Raw genomic sequence first — 19,630 nt, 5'->3', positions numbered from 1 at the left:
ACTCCGAATACAGAGCAACTAGATGTCATTAGTATTATATATTGTTGTTTACACTGTTTAGGGAAGTCAATATATTTTTATAAGCGAAGCGTTTCTATAATTAGGGTCGGTCCGTCCGTCCGTCCGTCACAGAGAGATAGCTCTTTTCGTTAATTTAGGCATGTTAGAATTGTCCAATCGATTTTTAACTTTGCATGGTGATTCCTTTAGTATTTAGGTACTATTTAGAAAGCGTAGCAACTCTATAAGAATTACCATAATGTCCGTACGTCCATTTTAAACATGTTGATTTTTTTACTTTTTTAACAACTAATTTTTATATGATCTAATCATACCATTGATCTGACTTTTGGTATACTGATTCCTGGGACAACTAAGTATAATGTTATATGCGAAGAAACTCTATAATCAAGTCCTAAAAATGTAAGTATGTTCCTAAACATTATCCTGTATCGAGCAGTTTTTCAACAAATTTACTTACAATTTTGGTTCGACTCTTATACATTTTTATTCTGATTATTCAGTTCTGACACTATACAAGTGTTAATGTTCGTTTGTCCTACCGTTTCAGTTCTTCGCTTTTATGGATGTTGTCATCCTTGTTTATACATGTCTCTAGATGTCTGTCTGTCTGTCAAATATGATTTTCAGTGAATCTTTTACTGCTCCAATGGTGGTTTTATATATTTTTATAAAGTGGAGAGTGGGGGGGGGGGGGGACTAAAAAGTGGCTTTCTCTCTTCAAGTTAGGAAGCACAAATATATATTGAATGACAAAACTTTTCCAGACTTCTATGAACGCAACAATCTTTAAAATACCCTTTACTAACTTTTAAAGCCCAGGGATCTTAAGTGATAAGACAACGGCTGAAAAATTTATGTACATCCCTAATGATGATACACAAAATAACCCCTTCTGTAGACTACAGTCAGTGAATGAAATTGGACACTCGACTTTATGAACAAACTAATCAAAATTCAATTCAAGTCCCTGAAGTTTTTTTTTTTTTTTATAAAACTTTGGGGACTATTGTAATAAACAGCCAATTGACCCCTCCCTCCCTGTTTAAAGCCCCTAGTAATTAGCATACAATATAAATAGCCTTTAGAATAGGCCCTAACAAAGGCATTTTAATTTCTAAGCGTTTTTAGGGGCTCATATAATTTTACGCTCCCCCATGTTTATAATGATTTCACCCCTTATAGCTATATAACATACACACAACGACATGGACAAGGATTATTTAAACTGTTCATATTTAAACAAGGATGACAACATCCATAAGTAGCGAAGCTCAAATATTATGATTGGATATTGGGAAAAAAATTATTATAGGGCAGTGTCATACAATAAGCATTAAACTTGATAAAATAGGGATATCACGACACCTTTAAAATCACGCAACCTTTAAAATTATAAAAACTTACAAATTTAGGAATCGATCTAGAACCGCAAAAAATAAACAAATCTTAATAAAACTTTGTAAAAATATGTATATTGTAAAAATAATTAATCTCTGAAAAATTCAGCCCTGTATCTTGAAAAGGAGTTGAGAAAATCACAAAAACTTGAAAATCTAGGATTCGATCTAGCACCCAAAATAACAGACAGATGAACAAAACAAGTATAGATTAGATGGGCATATATCATAGGAATCTTCACTTAAAATTTCAGTTGCCTATCTTAAATAGGAGCCCAGAAAATCACGTTTCCCGCACTTCGTGATTGACGGACAGACGGACGGACATTTCGAATTATATAGTAGCTTTGCTACTAATTCGAATTATAGAGTAGCTTTGCTACTAATTCGAATTATAGAGTAGCTTTGCTACTAACAACATTTTATATGACATATTTATCTTTTCCATCTTATTTTTGGAATAATGATTCCTAGAACAACAATGTACAATATTAAAAGCGAAGCACACTAAAATCCTTTTACGATATCCTGTATTTCTTTAATTTTGCTACAAATTTATGCACAATTTTGTTTAGATTTTTTTATTGATTAATGTTATGCTCGTTATGTTCTGACACTCTACAAGAGTTATTGTCCTTTTGTCCTTCTTCTGATTTTAAGCTTCGCTTCCATATCCAGTAAGTTGGTCCCTATCCCTTTTATAACACACACAATAACCCTCGCTCAATATATTCGCCAAGAAAAAAAACTCAGGTCTTTTTAGGCATACACAATAACACAACTCACTACTCCTGCCACCCTCCCTTTGACACAGACCGACAAACACACATACATGCACACACACACACACACACACACACACACACACACACATGTACATATTCAGCCCCTATTTTACCACCCCTCAATATTTAAGTGAAAGTTTCTCTAGGGTTTTCTAACATTTTCTCAGGGCGCATTTGGATCTTTTATTTTGGAAATATAACATAATGGATATACTAAAGTAACAGGATGTTGTCTGTTTGTTTGTCTGTGTATCTGTGTGTCTCGAAGGATCTCGCTAACCGCTGAACCGATCGGGTTCTCCTTAACAGGGTAGCTTCTCATAAGTCCCGGGAAGGTTTATAACTATTTTCTTGGGGGGGGGGGGGGGGGTGGGACACCCCCAACCCCCCCAATTTTTTTTTACATTTTTTAACTAAAATTAAAAATGATGGGAGGGCACCCCGTCCCCCCCCCCCAAAAAAAAAAAAAAAATTTCACCCCCAAAAATATTGTTATTACTTTTTCTTTTAAAGTCTAAAACAATAAATTGGGTTATCAAATTCGACATCCCCCTCCTCAAGTGCCCCTAGAGGCCTCTAGGGGGCGTAGCCGCTAATGGATATATAAGACATTGTGACAGAGAAACTTTTGTCGTGTAATTAGGTGGCTAATATAGTCCTCAGATATTGGTCAATACGTTCCTCCATGGTTAGGGGAGGGGATATAGGGTAAAGTCATAAGGGGGTTATATTGGGTAACATTATATTAGCCAGCTGGGAGACACATTTTTGCAGGGTTTGCAAGAATCTCTCACAATATCTCTTACAATCCACATATATTATATCCATCACGTTACATACTTCTTTTTAAAAAGCGAAGGGTCGGTCCGTCCGACCGTCACATAGAGATAGATTGATTCCTGGGACAAGAAAGTATAATGTTATAAGTGAAGCAACTCTAATATCAAGTCCTAAAAATGTAAGTATGTCCATAAACATTATCCTGTATTAAGCTGTTTTTCAACAAATTTACTTACAATTTTGCTTCGACTCTTATACATTTATATTCTGATTATTTAGTTCTTACTGTTGTTGTCCGTTTGTCCTACCGTTTCAGTGCTTCGCTTTTATGGATGTTGTCATCCTTGTTTTATTTTAAATTGATAGAGCACTTGGAAGAAAAAAAATATTTTACATCTATGTTTAATTTTCATTGGTCTCATTCTGTACAATAAAGTAGTAGAATGTTTATCCTTATAAAGTCAATCAAAACTTTAGTATTGATTCGTTGCAGGTTTAAGGCTATTTGGAGATAGGGAGTACGCAACCTATTAAAGATATAGCATCTTGAAAAATATCTCTCCATAAATTGTTTAGACATGCTGGGTCATGTTTTAGGCTATTTTGGAGGTATTCAAATTCCTTAACAGATAAAGGGACAAGTAAATCCCCTCTTACAATACAAAATTTTATTTCGTAACAACAAAAACAATTTGGGTGGAAAGAGGGGGTTGCCTAACCCCTCCTTTTGCCTAAATTGATTTCTCTGACATCCCCTTAGTACGCTTCTAGCACAGATACAGTTATGCTGAGACCTTCAAATCTTAGGACAGGGAAACCAACCATTAGTACTATGGTTTTCCCCTTTCAAAAGTCATGTACATTAAAATTTCATGAAAAAGGTTATGCAAAATTAATATTTAAAACTTAAAGTTATCTCTTTTTGATTATTTTCTACTCTAACTATAAGAATAATTGTTTCTATATTATAATGTAATTTTTCACTTTAAAAACAAAAACGATTTTTAAAGAAGAATAACGTTTTTTTTACATTTTATAAAGCATTTTTTTTCTATAAAAAGATTCATTCTTGATATGATAAAGTGTGTATATAAAACGTAGTTGTAAATCCAAACTATAAAGCATAAATAAATAAGAAAAAGGGGGGAAACGATTATGAAAGTTAGCTACCATGCCAATGGTTTTTCTCAGTTTTGTTACGAATTTCTCTATGGTAACTTACATACAAGCAAATACTCAAACACTTTAAAGTGATAAAATCATAACAAAGACAATAAAAATGTGAATTTACATGGAAAACTGACCTTTGGGCTCCTGATTATAGGTAAGTTTAATAGAAAATATTTTATTTGTGCTTAAAAGTGTATAAATTTGTGTGTAAAGTTGGCTAAACGAATTGACTTAGAGACCAACGTCAAAGCGCTTATGTCATAACAATATATATGAGCGAAGCTACTCTAAGAAACAATAACAATTCAAATACTTCCATAGATTTTTTGTAAGTACGTTTAAACGTTTTAAAGCATAAGTATCTATAAGTCAATATATTTTTTCAAAGCGTTAATTTACATAGGTTATAATTGTCCTATAGCTTTCAAACTTTGCATGGTGATTCCTAAAACAATTAGGTAATATTTAGAAAGCGTAGCAACTCTAAAATCGTTACCAGAAGATCCGTACGTCAATTTAAAACATGCTGTTTTTTTACTTTTTAACAACAAATTTAGTATTTTATACTTATCCTTTTCATCTGATTTTTGGAATACTGATTCCTATAAAGGATAAACCGTTTTTTTTGGTATTATAAAATATAAAAAAATACACCATTGAACACATTTTTTTGTGGGAGGGGGTGGGAGAGAATTTTTACCCCCCCCCCCCCTCCCCTAAAAAAACAGAGCCCCAAAAACTTGTGTTGGAGCCTGTGGTACCCCGAGGTGGGGGTTTTATTTTTATGGTGTCACTATATTTAAACTAGCGGCTTCGCCCCTAGCCTTTAGGGGCGAAGCCCCAAGAGGTATAATTACATCTTCTATAACCTACCCAGCCGAAAAAAATGCGAATGGATCGCAAAATTCGTAAAAAAATTGCGAATTCGCATAAAAATTATAAAAAATGGGGGGGGGGGAGTTGTTTTTTTATTTTTTTTTTTTTTTGGGGGGGGGGGGTTAGGGGTGTCCCACGCCCCAAGAAAATATCCAAAAACCACCACAGGACCAGTAGGTATATTCCCTGAAGAGTAGAATCCGATAAGTTCAGTGGTTACTGAGATCTTAAGGGAAGGACGGACAGACAGACAGACGGACAGACGGACAGACAGACATCATTCTACTTAGTATTATAGATTTTTTCCCAATCTATAATCTTTGGCTGCGTTATATCTGGACAGTAACTTCCTTATTTAGCAACAAGGATGACAACATCCATAAAAGCGAAGCACTGAAACGGTAGGACAAACGGACATTAACACTTTTATAGTGTCAGAACTGAATAATCATAATATGAATGTATAAGATTTGAAGCAAAATTGTAAGTAAATTTGTTGAAAAACTGCTTAATACAGGATAATGTTTATGGACATACTTACATTTTTAGGACTTGATTATAGAGTTGCTTCGCTTATAATAGTATACTTTGTTGTTCCAGCTATCCGTTACGAACGGACGTAGGGACCGACCCTAATTATAGAAAAGCTTCGCTATTAAAAATATCCAACTATGTTCAAAGCGAAGCTTTTTCTATAATTAGGGTCTGTCCGCCGTCCGAGACGGATAGCTTTTTTTTGTTATAATTAGGCATGTTAGAATTGTTCTATCGATTTCAAACTCTGCATGGTGATTCCTATAGTAGTTAGTAGGTACGATTTAGAAAGAGTAGCAACTCTATAATAATTACCAGAATGTCCGTACGTCCATTTTAAACATGTTGATTTTTTAAAATTTTTTTACAACAAATTTTTATGTGATCTAATTATCCGATTGATCTGATTTTTGGTATATTGAGTCCTGAGATAATAAAGTACAATATTATGAGCGAAGCAACTCTATAATCAAGTCCTAAAAATGTAAGTATGTCCATAATTATTATCCTGTATCAAGCAGTTTTTCAACAAATTTACTTACAATTTTGCTTCGACTCTTATACATTTATATCTGATAATTCAGTTCTGACACTATACAATTGTTAATGTCCGTTTGTCCTACCGTTTCAGTGCTTCGCTTTAATGGATGTTGTGATCCTTGTTTATTTATAATTTGATTTTCATCTTGTAAGTTTGTAACCTTCAATTGGAACTTTTTTCTTTCCATTATTATAAAATTATTATCCTTTTAAAACAAGTACGCTTATTTGCAATTTTGCTATTTTCTTGGGGGGTGGGACACCCCCCAACCCCTTTCAATAAACAAAATATCCCCCTCAATTTTTTAAAAATTAGTTTGAAATTAGTGGTTGCAGCTCCATTTTTTCCCCCTTTTTTTTCAAATTACCTCTTGGGGCAAAGCCCCTGGAGGCTACGGGCAAAGCCGCTAGTATCAATATTACTATGTCAGTTTTCTTTTTGGGGAAGCTTCGCATAAAGAAATGGTTCTAGGCTATTTTATTTCTGAGTTTTTGAAAGGTTTTAGGCTAGTTTTGTGGTACCCCTCCCTCCCTCTTTGAATACAGAGCCCCCAAGATTCTAGGGTAGAGCCAATTTTTATTGATTGAATGTGGTTATACTAAAAATTTTGACTGATAAATTGGTAAAAAAATGTAAACAAGTAGCTGGATGTATTTCTGTCTCTCTGTAGCTCAATATCTCGCAAACCACTGGACTGATATTGTTTTTTCTTTACAGTGAACTTTCTTATAGGTCCAGGAAAAGTTTACAACTATCATTGGAGAGATTGTCTCAACCATCCCAAGAGAAACCACTCAGAAAAAAATAACTTTCCCCCCCAAAATACTTTTTCTTTCCAAAACTAAAAGTGAATGGTCGACTCCAACTAAAGGCCTCTAGGGGCGTAGCCGCTATTGACAGATAGATTTACAAAAAAAAATTTGATAGAGTAGCTCTGTGCCTTTTTATCACAAAGAAAAAAGGATAATGTCATATATACTGTAAATTTTGATTGTCTGTGAACCGCTAGCATTTTTTTATTTACGTATTTTTTTCATTTTCACCCGCCCTTAATAATTTCTCCTTACACCCCCTGCACCCACCCCCCATCCCTCTTACACTTGACCTTGAGGCGTGCACAGGGGATGGATGGAGGGGGAAGGGGTGGTGGTGAGGGTTGGTTAGCCAGAAAAAAAGTAAAATTTACCGTTAGAGAAATTTAAACACACGCACACACACACACACACACACACACACACACACACACACACGCGCACACACATATATATCTCAAAGTAGAAAGAAAGGGAGAGTTATTGTTTGACATAGTGACTGAGTTTCTCAGTTAGAGAGAGAGAGAGAGAGAGAAAGTGAGGGAAATAGAGAGAGAGAGGGAGAGAGAGGGAGAGAGAAAGTGAGGGAAATAGAGAGAGAGAGAGAGGGAGAGAGAGGGAGAGAGGGGGGGAAAATGGAAAGAGTTTGTGCGCGTTTCCCTCTTGAAGCGCGCTTCACACATCCACATATGATCTTACAACCATATATACATATATTTCATATATATAATATATGTTTCAAGGGGTCGTTGAACTCTACTTTTAAACACACACACACACACACACACACACTAACACACACACACACACATATATTGAGGATTTTTGCAGTTTGTCTGTGTGTTAGTTAGGAAGATAGAAAAGATAGAAAACGGGAGAATGAAAAAAGAGTATCCTTGATATCTTGCCAGTTACAAACCATTCACTCACACTAAAACATCAAAAAAATATATTCTTTTTAATATATAATATATTTCATATATATATATTATATAGATGGTTACAATTTAAGGTCAATGACCGCTTGACAATTTAAAAAAAAAACAACTTTTAGTTAAAAAGTTAACCATATATGTGATATTAAGAAAAAACATTAATGATTGTTGAAAAGTTATAAATATTTCTTTTGTAAACAAGTGATTTCTTGTCAAAATAGGTAGGTTTAAGTTTTTTATAAAAAATAAGTCTCAGTGAAGCTTTATGTTAAAATTGACTTGCTTTTAACATAACATGAATCCTTCAAGTATTTAAATTATTTTTTACAAATATTTTAGAAACGTTTTTTTAATGATAAAATATTTATGGTTTTAAAAAATCATTTGAATGGATTAAATTGTTATTTGAATAAATTCGAAAAAGTAATTTCTTTCAAAAGTTAAAATCTAATCATAGACACAATGAAATAAATGGAAATATGTAAAACATGAGCATATTCAATCCCTGATAATTTCAACCGTCAATCCTGATTAGGAATGGAGAAAACCATGAAAACCTAAAAGATCTAGGAATCAATCTAGCACCCCAAATAACAAACAGACGGACAAAACAATGTATACATTAGATGGGCATATATAGTGGGAATCTTCATTAAAAATTTCAGCTGTCTATCTTGAATAGGAGCCGAGAAAATCACGTTTCCCCCAATTCATTAATCACGGGCAGACGGACAGACAGACGGACGGACATTCGGAATTATAGAGTAGCTTTGCTACTAAAAACTACTTGTGAAATTAAAATAAAAGATTAATATGCGTAGCATGTCTACTATACAACATACATCATACCCCTTCTCTAAAACTTACATCTGTATAAAAAGGAATAAAAAATCTTTGAATGCCCTGTAGTGTTCTGTTTCTAAGATATTAGGTTAATTATACCGTATTGTTGCAGGTATCAGGATGCCAGATCACCTAACAAGACCACCCTATCCAGATCGCTCAGGTATTACCAGTAAATCTACTATCCTTAACAGTGACGTCCAAGCTTTTTAAAAAGGGGTTTAAAGGAGGGATTTTGAAGGATTCAGAGGGTAATCTAATGCATTTTTAAATTTTGACGGGGGTAAAACGAGGGGTTTCAAAGTTGAAGGAGGGTAAACACCCTTTTATCCCCCACCCTTGAATGTCTATGGTCCTAAAGTAGCGCAACTACTCTATGAATATGTTTGTACGTACGTCAATAACCTACTACAACAATCTAATATAAGTTATATTAGGAATCTTAAAAGTATGTCATTCTTAAGTAAATAAGATATTTTTTTAAAATCAGAGATCTATTGCTTCATTAAATTATTCATCATTCTGTGTTTTTGTAGGAGAACAGTTTGGATACAGTCTGATCCAGAGTATCCACAACTATTGTGAGTCCCCAGTCAGGAAGGACTACGAACCCGCTACCTCCGAGGACAACTCTTATGACTACGAGGTGCTGGGGGGCAGCCACGACGAAGCATTAACTATCGGAGCTAGTGAAGTTGTTATAAGTGATAACAACAACAACAACGAACCGCTTAATCTTGAAACTAAAGAAGAGGCATTTGAGACGCGGCTGCAGCAGTTGGCTGATGCTCCTCTGCAACCCAGAAACGAAGAGCCGCTGAGTCTTGTGGTCCGCAAAGGGTTGCCATTGCCAGCTGAACAGGAGCACGGGTTGCCAGGTGACAGGTTGCAACAGCTTAAGATCAGAGACTTTGCCAAGGAGGAAGGATCAGTGAGGGTAGAACAACAACAGCATTCAGAGGGCATTCACAGCAAATCTGTTAAACCTGCAGCCAACAACATTATTGCCCCCACCACCGTTGGCAATTCAACTGGCATTGTTGTTGCCAATATTAACAACAACACTGAACTCACCTGTGACTTTTGTGACAAAAAGTTCACGTCCAGATCTCATCTGAACTCCCACGTGGTCATCCACACGGGGGAGCGGGCATTCTCGTGTCCTGTGTGCAGCAAAGATTTTGCTCGGAAGAGTACCCTGCGGGCGCACATGACGACCCACACCAAGCAGTCCAACTTTATGTGTGAGGTGTGTGAGAAGGCGTGTAATGATAAGAACTCCCTGGAAGAGCACAAGAGGATGCATACAGGTACAAACTGTTTTTCAAATAGATCAACTGTTAAATTCTAAAATGAGGCTCTCAGAACAGTAAATATTTTCGGGGATAGGACAATGAATGTTAAATATGATAAACAAAATTTCCCCTTCTGTAGGTTAATTGGGGAAATGTTAGGTCACTATTAATGTTTACAACCTAATTTTCCTACAGTTTTTAAGCTAATGAATGGAAGAACTAGTTTATACATTCAGGGGGGGGGGCAATATTAATGTACTGCCATTGTCTCTACCCTCCTTTTTAAACTCAAGAATGGGATATTATTATAAAGAAATAGAAAGTAAAGGTTTGGTGATTTTTGAAAACTTAAAAATTTCAAATATTTTAACTGAGAGCAAACTTATTTTCCTATAACTGTCAAACATCTTATTATTGGCAAAAGGCTTTTTTATGCAATTTTATAGTAAATTTATTAAGTTGTAATCCTTATTTATGAACATATATATAATATTTATTCTAAAAAAGATATTAATTAATGAGAGGTTTAGTGAGTTTAATTTTTCAATTCTTTAATTTTTTTATTTTCTCTTATAAATTTAGCTTTAATATAATTCCTTTAATAAAGATAAAAATAAAAACAATGGAGAAATATGAGCCCTGTCAATTTACTCTTTTACAAGATATTTAGCTTCAAGATACAGACAGGCAGACTTTTTTCTACTTTGTTGACATATTTATTTTACTTTATTTTCTGGAATAGATATCCTTATCTGTACCTTATATCCTTAATACCATAATATCTTTTATTTTCCTAACCCCGTTTAATTTCTTTTTTAAATTTTTGCAGGCGAAAAACCGTTCGTGTGCAGTGTATGCAGCAAGGCGTACGCGCGCAAATCGCATCTGAACGTGCATTTTCGCGTGCACACGGGAGAACGCCCGTTTGCATGTGTGCACTGCGAGAAGGATTTTACGGAGAAACGGTTTCTGAATGATCACATCCAAACGGCGCATACAGGTATGTAGATCAGGGGGGGGGGGCGGGGGGTGAGGGGCTAGGTCAGGATAAATTTTCAAGGACTTGCAGTTTTTTAACACATGCACTTTCATATCTGCATGCAAGTCAAGGAGATTAGGGGGGGGGGGGAGAGTTGTAAGGACAGTTATAATGACTTAGGATGGTAAAAAGTACGATTGTCCATGCGTTTAGATACAAAATTATAATACACAAATTTATCAGGGAACTAAAGGGATAAGACAATGGCCGATAAATTAATGTACATCTTCTATGCATGTTAATACACAAAATTTTGAGAGAAAAAAATTAGGGGTTTAAACGTTTGAACACTCAATTTTATAAACCAACCAACTAAATTTATGAAAAGTGTTCAAAGTTGTTAGGCCAACAAATAAGAAAATGGTACATTAAGAGATTAGTGTAAATTAATTTATAGATTTACCATTTAAATTTTATGTGAGGAAATTTCAATTAAAAGATAATTTTAAGAATTCTTGTATAAAAAAAGAGTTATTTAGTTGAAAGATTTTAAAAAATGAAAGAAAAAAAGAACTCATTAAAAAATCTAATTGCACATTGTTTTTTTAAAAAGGGAAAAAGGAATAAATTCATATATACAGGGACATCCAAGCTTTTTATTTAAAGGAGGATAAAATAAATGGGTTTAAAGATTTGAGGGGGGTAATCTAATGTATTTTCAATAATTTCAAGGTGGGTAAACAACCCTTTATCCTTTGCCTTTGGACGTCTATGCATTGCATGTATATAAGTGTAAATAGGAGATTAAGGGAAATGAACTGTAACAAGGATGCATTATATAAGAACAGAAATATGTATTCTCATAAACAATTTATAGAACAACAAATCTATAGTTTAGATGTATATACAACAGACAACTACCTCCCTTCCTTTTTCAATGGCCTTTTTCGTCTGCTTCTGCTACTTGGCTGTGGTAACAAAAGCAACACCATTGGTTGATTTTCAATGACCCAATAGAAAGGTTGCACAAGGTTGATGCGATGGGGAGATACAGTTAATTAACCTTTTCTCCCTCTAGTGTTTTACTCTAATAATAGAAAAGGGAAATCAAATGTTGATCATTTTTGGTTAATGGGGGTCTCAAAAATCATTAGGAAGGTGTCAAACTTTTTTGGTGTGCAACCCCCTGGCAAAACCCCTATTAAAGGCAAATCTTATAACAATTATGAGATGTCCATTGTTCTACTATTTGTTATTTAGCATACTTATATCAAGCCTAATTATTGCAAGTTTACTTAAAGTACATTAATTACAATGTTTAACAAGAATAGGAAGGTTAAATCAAACAATCTAAAATGCAATTTAAATTTAGTCCTAGTTATAATGTTTTAAAACCACTCTCAATTTTTATTTTTTATTTTAGGTAAAGATGGACCTCTAAAGTGCCCCAACTGTTCAAGAGAGTTCGCGTACAAGACCAGCCTCAAGCAGCATCTCAAGAAGCGTATGTGTGAGCGTAACCGCGCCCGCCAACAGCTTCAACAAGCAGCATCAGCGGTCAACGGCGGCTCTGCTGTAGTTCAAAACACCCTTCCATCGCTCCCAACAAATCCTGGAAGTGCGTCAACATCGGCGGCAGCAGCTGTGCAACAATCGACAGCGGCTAATGGCGGCAATTTGGCGGCTGTCAATTTGATTAATTGCCACCAACAGCAAACTGCTGGTAAACAGTTCAAGTGTCCATTCTGTGAGAAGTCTTACAGCTGGAAACAAACTTTGAAACAGGTAAAAACAAACTTTTATATTCCACACATATTTTAATACTTTATGGGGCCGGGGGGGGGGGGGGGGGGGAATAAAAATTCGCTGATATTTCATTTCTTAAACATTACTGCTTTTCAATAAATCTGGCGGCTACGATCCTAGAGGCTCCAAGACGTACTCAAGGCAGATTCACTGTAAAGCCATATGGGTCCAGTCCAGTGGGTAAAGAGATCATAAACATCAGACAAACAAACATACTGTTACTTTTATAGAAGGATTATTATTTTGATATTTTTCAGCATGTGTCGATGTACCACCGGAACAAGGTGAATACTGATGAATTCTGGAAGTATGAGCTGGTCAAGAACAGGTTCTCAGAGATTGATGCCTCTGTTAAGGAAGTTCTGTGGAAGAAACAGCTAGGAAGACACTTAGAGGATGGTAATGGTATCTCTAGCCAAGATGCTGCTCTTATTCCCAAGGATGAAAGCATTGAGATGACTGTGGCAGCTCATGAAATAGCTGTTAGCAATCAAGTTGAAAGCATTGAGGAGCCGATGGACTGCTCTGAAACTGCTTCTGGTGAACATAATCAAAATACTGCTGATAACAATAATGATGTTGTGTTAGCAATGAGGAGCTCTGTACAAAGTTACCTTACCCAGGAACCAAGGCGGGAACTTGCCTCGTCATTGCCAACAATTCAAGTTCAAATGTCGTCGTCCAATTCTCGCCAATTGTCGTCATCACTCCAGCATAACAATACTCAAATATCGTCTTTGCCCAGCAGGCAATTGTCGGCGTCCCTTCCTACTGCTCAGATTCAACATCTGATGGCTCCTACAGTTCAGATTCATAAGCAAACAGAGGAGTCAGGAGCCATTGATTATTCTGTACGCAAGTCAACAGAGAGTGACAGGGGTCGACCAAGCTATATTGAGTCCAGATCAAGAACAACTAGCTCAAGCAGTGGCGGACATGAGCTCATTCGTTTGCTGGTTGCCAACCGGCCCAACATTGATTCAAACAACAATAATGTCAGAATGGTTCTTGACTCACCCTCACCCATAAGTCGTGGAAGCTCCCCAGCTACAACTCGAGGAAGCTCGCCCTCAATCTCAAGAGTAAACTCCCCTGCATTAGCCACAGTTAGAGTAAACTCCCCTGTAGCTTCTAGAGTAGCTTCACCTTCTCTCTCCATGTTGTTATCAAGAAGATTGACAGAAAATAACAATATGGATAACAATAATAATAATAATTCCAATGATCTTCAAGCCTCTCAAGCTGTTCTCAATAACAACAATGAAAGATCTTCAACGCCAGTTGATATGACCAATAATAGCAACTCTTCTGCTACCAAGACCACTGAAGCTGGTGGTGATAATTCATTGTTGAAGGCCTTACTGCTAAAGAATACTGAATCAACATCAAGTAATACATCAACAAATACATCAAACAGCCGCCCAGTACAACAGCAGAGTTCTACAGCAAATCCATCATTTTTCCAGTTACCTGAAGCTAAAACAAATCCCAACAGCAATAACATTCTTCGCAAGCGCCTGCTCGGCATTTGTGACGATGATACTGACAAATCTACCCAAGAAAGGCCAACTGAGGCTGGTAAAGATAACTCAAATGATAATAATAATGTAAAAAGAATCAGGGTTGAGCATACACCAACAGTGAAGGATGACACTGATGATCTGAAAGATAACCTGAAGTCTAAAGGAATGACAGAAGAGGATTACAAACACAGATCAGTTCTCAAGATATTGCTCTATAGATACAACACTTCACATCATCTTTAAATTCTTATGCATTTTTTAAAATTATTTCATAGATTTTTAATCAATATATTTTAAAATAAAATAAAAGATTTATTAAAATAAATCGGATAAAAAAGTACCTAATCAAACAGTAATTCTTTCTAATTGTACATAAATAGTATTGTAATAGATTAATTTAAAGACTTAAATAGTTTCAATCTCAGTCACTTTTTATATGAAAAAAATTTGGATAATTTATTTTTGTTAAAGTTTCAGCAATTTTTTGTAAAATTTTATTTTGTTATGTTTGAAATTTTTATATGTTATACACTTGTTAAATTTATCAATTAAAATTTTCAAGAAAATAGTACAATAAATGATTTAAAATGATGTTTTTATTTCTTAATTAAGCTACAAATTTTTAACTAGGATTGAAACAATCACAAAAGCGAATCAAAGCATTAAAAAAAAATCAAAATAGGAAAGTTGAAAATTGAAATATTTCTAAGACAACTATATCAATGATACACCCCATGAGTCGAATAATGAAATTAAGATGTAAGACTTGTTTGCTAAGCTTAATTTGTCATATGTTGACTTCAGTTGTATTTCCTAAACTCAAGGATATTTGATGATAAAAAAAGGGCTGGCTCCCAGCTGCGCGTCAACCCAGCTTATACCAACAGCTGTCGTTTGGGGGCAACACATCGTAAAATTGACGACCTCTCCATTTGCCCCCCAAATATAATTTTAGATTTATTTCGCTTGTTGGTTATACCTTATACCTGGCGTCAACCGTTTAAGCCACAGGGAAGTAAACCTTATACATTTTGAAATCAGATGGAAGTCTAAACCTAACCTAAAAAAAGCAATCCCAAAAAAATTCAAAACAACCAATCGTATTTTAATTCAAGACTTAGTTACGCTGGCATCCGGCTGCCCCCGCCTCGATTAAAAGTAATTCATATATCATATAGCCATAAAATCCTGTTCAAAATTGTATTTCATTTTTCAAAGACCCCTTTCGTCTGCTTCTAAATTATTTTCTGTTACTTGACTGTGTTAATAAAAACGACACCATTGGTTGTTTTTCAATGACCCAATAGAAAGGTTGTACAAGGTGGTTGCGATGGGGAGATACAGTTATTTAACCCTTTCTCCCTCTAGTGTTTTACTTTAATGTATTATTAAACAATAGTATATTACTAATTTAAGTCTTTATTAATTTTTTTTATTTAGTTGGGATGTTTTAGTAGGGTGAATTGAGAGGTTTTGCGATTTTCAATTATATTATAAAAATATATAAATTAATAATTACAGCTAAAGTCGTAAAAATCTTGTTATTTGAAAGATATCTGAATTAATTTGTGTAATAACTCATTAATCTTGGACAAAATAAAATATCAATAGTTTTATTCTAAAAGCTCACACTACAATAAATATGAAAAATTCTGCTCTCCATTTTTCTTTTATCGATTCTAAACAAAATGAATATCAAAATTTGTAAACATTTTGGTATCAAAACTACTCCATACCTAAGGATTTTTAAACTTTTTCAATTTTATATGATAATTTAAAATACATCTCAAATTATGACGAAAAGATCACACCAACTCTAGATTACAATTATTGGTTGAAAAGGTTGCACACAGCTAGTTTTAATAATCAAAATTTAATAAAAGTACCTAAAGTTTAAGTTTTTGAGCCAACAAATAAGATGAAGTGGTTATAAAACTTTTGGTATTGTTGCAATTTGCAATAAATTCTAAGTTGTTCAGCTGCACTGCTTATAGACGTAACCACCCTTGTTTCTAACAGTGCAGTGGGATGTACAGTAGTTAACCAGAGATGGGTTTTTGAAAGAAGAATGCCGCGTTTTATTATGAAATTATTATGAAAATGCCTCATAGGATTTAAACAGAGTTGAGTATACAACTTAGGAATTCAAAATTTTAAGATTATTATTTCAGCCATTTGTATAATGTCTAATAAAGCTCTTAAAAGATGCATTAATTAATATACAGCAAAAATGGATTTAAGATTATTTTTTTTTCTTCTTTAAAAGCCATACCAACAAAAGCGTAATAATTAAATTAATAGTTGTATACTCTGTTTAAATCCTATGAGTCATAATTTCATAATAAAACGCGGCATTCTTCTTTCAAAACCCCATCTCAGTTGTGTTTCAAGCCTTGAGTTGTGGAAAATGGCGGAGGACAGCCTTATTAATTTCAACACACTACTCCTTCTGCACTCTTATGTTTTTAATTATGTTGACTATACCTTACAACTTCTGACATATGGCAGGAAGTTTTTCCCAGGGTTTACGGGCCCTGCAAGGGTTGTCATTCCATTTCCAGTTTGTACGATATCCCTGAAAGTGAAGGACATGATTATGCTAAACAAAATTACCCCCTCTGAAGATTAAAATTATTGGTTAAAAAGATCCTTCAAAGATTCTAATTAATAATTCAATTTTTGCTACTATCATGATTTGAAATTAAAAACCGTAATTTTCATAAGCTAGATCAAATTGTTAAAACAAGGATGACAACATCCATAAAAGCAAAGCTCTGAAACGTTAGGACAAACGAACATTAGCACTTGTAGAGTGTAATAACTGTAATAACTGAATAATCAGAATATAATGTGTAAAAATCGAAACAAATTGAACCATGCAAAATTTGAAATCGATAGGATAATTCTAACGTGCCTAAATTAACGAAAAAAGCTATCTATCACGTACGAACGGACAGACGTACAGACGGAGAGACCGACCCTAATTATAGAAAAGCTTTTAAGAAATTTGTTTTGTTTGAAAACTATTAGATTATTACCATTAAACAATCCTCATCATTTTGATCATTGTTTGGTTCTCCATTATTCCAATCAGTGAAAGTAACTGCGAATAAAAATATAAGTTGTTAAGAAAAGTTCTTGGTTACCATCGCCAATCTACATATTTTTATTTTTAGAAAACAAGGAGAGAAGATTCCCTTCACAATCATGGCTGATGTAAATAATGACGACGAGATAATTATGAAGAATAGTCAACTGCCAAGATATATAAAAGAGAAGATTTAAATAACGATCAAGTTTAAATTGGCAGTAGATCTATCCATGATGTTATTACAAATGTTTATTTGATGATGTATGACTGATCTCTAATTGGCTGATGTATTTCAGAGTGGATCAAGCCTAAAATATCGCGAAGGGGAGCCACACTTCTTTATGAATTAAAACACTCTGATATTAGCAAAGCATTTGATAGTAATACTTTTTTCTAGGTATGTGTTATTATTAAGAACAGGTAAAATATGGGTAGAAAGATAAAAAACAAGGATAATAACACCCATAAGTAGCAGGCAATAAATTATGGGATGGACATAGGGACAAAGTGATGTTTAGATATCGTAACAAAGAAAAGAAATAGAGATAATATAGAAATCTGACGAACCCCAATCTGTCCTACTTTGAGAAAGACGATTCCAGTGACGTCATATACGTTTAGGAAAGGGGGGAAGAAAATCTCTTTCCTTTTCTCCCATCTCATTTGAAGAGATATTCTTCCCCCTTCCCTTTTTCTTTCCCGAAACGTATATGACGTCACTGGAATCGTCTTTCTCAAAGTAAGACAGATTAGGGTTCGTCATAAATCTTAACAGAAATTTTCAGCTGTTTGTCTTCAAAGCCGGTGAAAAGGTCCTATTTATCCTTAAGAGTGTTACAGACAACGGATGGACAAAGTATAAATATTGATATTTACTAAATTCTTTAATTTAAATCTATGAAGCTACAAAATTTCTTATTTGAGTAATAGGGCAATAGAAAAAAAAAACTAAAATCAATGCTTTCACAAGATTGACAACATCTACAAAAGCGAAGCTCTGAAATGGAGAAACGAACATTAAAACTTATGGAGTGTCAGAACTGAATAATTAGAAGATGGATATACAAAATCGAAACAAATTGTATGTAAATTTGCTGAAAAACTGCTTGATTCAGGATAATGTATATGGACATACTTACATTTTTGGAACATGATTTTAGAGATGCTTCGCTTATAATATTGTCCTTTTTTTGTCCCAGGAATCAGTATACCAAAAATCAGATCAATCGGATAATTAGATCACAAAAAATTTTTTTTGTTAAAAAAGTAAAAAAATCAACATGTTTAAAATGGATGTACGGACATTCTGGTAGTGTTTATAGAGTTGCCACGCTTTCTAAATTGTACCAAACTACTACAGGAATCACCATGCAAAGTTTTAAATCAATAGGACAATTCTAACATGCCTAAATTAACGAAAAAAAGCTATCCATTACGGACGGACGTACGGACGGACCGACCATAATTATAGGAAAGCTTCGCTTTTAAAAATATAATTAGGTCTTGCTGGGGGCTCATATTTCACAAAAGTTTTATCTTCTCCATTTCATTAGAACCAGTCAGATCTTACCTGGAGACCCATCTGTCCATTGAAATGTGCCTTCATTGTCAATGTCATTGCCTCCCATCCAAAATCCAAGAAACCCATCTTGCATCATGACTAACTCTAAAATTCAAGATGTTGTTTTTTTTAGTAGCAAAGCTACTCTATAATTCACTTCTTTTAGTACATGTTCTTTGTATTTAAACATGAGTTTTTAAAACTAATTGATTGTGTTTGATGTTTAAGATCAGTTTTATTGATAAAATTAACTAGAAATTTTCTTCTTAAATTTCCTTATTCAGGATATAAATAGATGATGTATGTTAAACCACATATAATGATTAAGTAGAGACTAACCTTTAACAAACTTATTTTCCTGAGCAGAACGAATATACACAAGATGTGCATTCAAGGCGGCACAGTTTTCCCTGGCTGTAAACCAATCTGTTTCTTCGGCCAATATCTTGTAGCATTGTTTCGGTATGTATTTCCTGTATTCCCTGTCAAGTTCGAACCCATTAATCCCTGTTTCCTTACACCAAATTTCCTAGAGAATGAGTGTGTTACACGGCATTCCTAACTATCTCCGCGCGGCGCGTGGCTTGTAAACGGACAAAGAAACGCGCACTTATCCTTTGATTAGTCCCACGTGAAGAGCTACGTGATTGAAAATAATGTATTGCTTGAATATACATG

General features: G+C 34.4%; 2 protein-coding genes across 3 annotated transcripts; one reads left to right on the top strand and one right to left on the bottom strand.

Moving 5' to 3' along the window:
- Nucleotides 1-4,175: 4,175 nt before the first annotated feature.
- On the top strand, nucleotides 4,176-14,892 carry LOC145334821 (uncharacterized). Of its 2 annotated transcripts, none has more exons than XM_080180448.1 (6): nucleotides 4,176-4,310; nucleotides 8,810-8,860; nucleotides 9,234-10,007; nucleotides 10,822-10,992; nucleotides 12,395-12,756; nucleotides 13,035-14,892. In XM_080180448.1, exons 2-6 carry the CDS (start codon nucleotides 8,818-8,820, stop codon nucleotides 14,541-14,543), a joined length of 2,859 nt encoding a protein of 952 aa, XP_080036574.1. In that variant the 5' UTR covers nucleotides 4,176-4,310; nucleotides 8,810-8,817; the 3' UTR covers nucleotides 14,544-14,892. The 2 variants fall into 2 exon arrangements, with proteins under 2 accessions (XP_080036574.1, XP_080036573.1); XM_080180447.1 differs by lacking the exon at nucleotides 4,176-4,310 and adding an exon at nucleotides 7,766-8,075.
- A 1,005-nt stretch (nucleotides 14,893-15,897) lies between these two features.
- LOC145333558 (C-type lectin mosGCTL-1-like) lies at nucleotides 15,898-19,428 on the bottom strand. The gene is made up of 5 exons (XM_080178722.1): nucleotides 19,292-19,428; nucleotides 18,962-19,057; nucleotides 17,339-17,403; nucleotides 16,785-16,875; nucleotides 15,898-15,979 (listed from the first exon to the last, which is right to left on the bottom strand). Exons 2-4 carry the CDS (start codon nucleotides 19,047-19,049, stop codon nucleotides 16,786-16,788), a joined length of 243 nt encoding a protein of 80 aa, XP_080034848.1. The 5' UTR covers nucleotides 19,050-19,057; nucleotides 19,292-19,428; the 3' UTR covers nucleotides 15,898-15,979; nucleotide 16,785.
- Nucleotides 19,429-19,630: the final 202 nt, after the last annotated feature.

The sequence above is a fragment of the Acartia tonsa genome, chromosome 12 (assembly GCF_053477335.1).
Source record: "Acartia tonsa isolate MP-2025a chromosome 12, ASM5347733v1, whole genome shotgun sequence".
NCBI classification, from domain to species: domain Eukaryota; kingdom Metazoa; phylum Arthropoda; class Copepoda; order Calanoida; family Acartiidae; genus Acartia; species Acartia tonsa.
Note: the sequence above shows the minus strand (reverse complement) of the source record. Positions and strands in the feature narration are given on the sequence as shown.